Genomic DNA, 1,921 nt, shown 5'->3' on the forward strand with positions numbered 1-1,921 from the left:
CGTGTACTTGTTCGTGCTACACATTGCTCTACACTTTAAAAAAATTGTGTTGAGTATTGCAACATATGATGCCGAAACCACATTCGTACTACCGCCAGTATACAAGTCGATAATAATAATGAAATTAGGTAAAATCATTGAATTGAGGGAAATTGTTATTGTATTTAAGTTTCTATAAGCTGTTCATAGACGAAGCCTTGTACAAAGTAGTACCAGTGCGCCATCATCCTAACGCCTTGCTTTACCAATCGAGGTCCAATTCATCCGGTGCCTCGTCGTCTGAAGGAGACACGCGCGGACGGAACGGGTCGGGTGGTCGCTTGAAGCTGAACGTGCGACTGAAAAAGCTGTCGCTACGACTGCTTCGACTACTGCTGCTTATACTGTGGGTGCCGCTTGTAGAGCACTCGCTCATATCGTAGCCCGAGGCTAACAAGTTTCGGTTGCGACTAAGGTCGGTCCTACCGGTGGCATTCTTGACGCACACGACACAGAACAGCCTCTTCTTGGCTCGTCCGGACTTACTAAGCTGGAAAATATGATGCTGCTCGGAGCAGTCCTTGCACACGGTCTGTTGATGGTCAACAAGGGCGAAGTGAGAACCACACAGCATTGATTGACAACCATAAAGTAATAATAGGGACGCACCTGGTGACACCCTGCACAGTGGGGATACGAGCCCAACTTTGGCTTCCGAGCGCAGACGTGGCAGGTCGAACTTTACAGCGGAAGACAGGACGGAGATACAACGTTAGCTTTGCGTTGAGACAGCAAGTACGGGTGCAAATGACACGCAACGAGTTACAGTACCTGGATGGCAACCATTGATGGCTGTCAGCTTCGTCCATGAGCGTGCTGAAGTTCTTGGCTCGGCCACCTTTTGGACTACGAACGACGTTGAGCCAAGTGCTGGCAACACCAAGCTGAATCGCCTTCTCCGGAGCAGATCCGAACTTTAGAATCGATCCCCAAAGGAAGACCTCTGTCTTGTTGGTGCGCTTGTGTCGACGGTAGAGATAGCAGGACGCAGTGTGCTGCCGTAACATTCCCGGCGTGGCTTCGGACGGCCACTCTGGCCTCTTGATCGACTGTAGCGTGTGGTAAGCAAGTTCGTGGCCACGGGCATCCGTTGTGGTACCCATCCGTTCGTAGGTCAGTGCGTCTCGGTCGTGTAGTAACCCCCACGCACACCTACCGGCAAACCACTTGATACCTGCAAACCGGAACGGGTCTTCGGGTGTGCGACGTTCGTGTATGTTAAGCACCGATCCGTCCTTGAGGTCGTAGCCTAGTAGAACTTTGGCAGTGCGAAGTTCGTCCGTTGTCTCACAGTACAAGCCGCCCATGACGTCTTCGAGTCGACCATCAATGAGACCCGTGCCGACCATGACGATGATCGAAGGGTTCGTCGAACCTGGTACGCTGTTGAAGACGCTGACCTCTTTTCGGCGCTTCACGAACGCCCAGTGCTGCGGGTCGATCTTCTTGGGGTTAAATTTGGCCCGCTCAGCCACAGTGTCTTGCAAGAATTTCCTCGCGGCGTAGTCGTACATTACGCGCTCCTCAAAAGAGAGTTTAATCTGCGGACACCGGTCGGGATCGAACATGGCGCTGACCAACGAGCCTAGCGACAACCGGTAGCAAATTCCGTTGTGAGTTATGTGGGATGGCTCGAATTACGAATCTTAGTCTGGATTGTCACGCGAAGGGCGCCTACCGACTTTGATATCAAGAGATTGCGCCTAAGTCAGCTCATCGGAGCAGTGAACTGCGAAGACTGTCTTCGAGACAGGGAGGCCCTCGGTCCTCGTCTGACATGTACACCTGTGTGTGTACATGTGCTGTAGTATTAAAACAATACAATGCTGCTCAATTTAAGCCTCAACGGTATCCGCTGACTCAACACATATCGGTCAACTGC

General features: G+C 51.6%; 1 protein-coding gene across 1 annotated transcript; it reads right to left on the bottom strand.

The window, feature by feature from the left end:
* Positions 1–241: 241 nt before the first annotated feature.
* On the bottom strand, positions 242–1,641 carry PITG_22111 (uncharacterized protein; the record flags this gene model as incomplete). Its single annotated transcript, XM_002894657.1, has 3 exons — positions 242–571; positions 649–718; positions 811–1,641. The coding sequence occupies 3 exons, from the start codon at positions 1,605–1,607 to the stop codon at positions 242–244; spliced, it is 1,197 nt and encodes a 398-aa protein (XP_002894703.1).
* Between the last annotated feature and the right edge of the window lie 280 nt (positions 1,642–1,921).

This window comes from Phytophthora infestans, genomic scaffold, assembly GCF_000142945.1.
Source record: "Phytophthora infestans T30-4 supercont1.1532 genomic scaffold, whole genome shotgun sequence".
In the NCBI taxonomy this organism is placed as follows: Eukaryota; Oomycota; class Peronosporomycetes; order Peronosporales; family Peronosporaceae; genus Phytophthora; species Phytophthora infestans.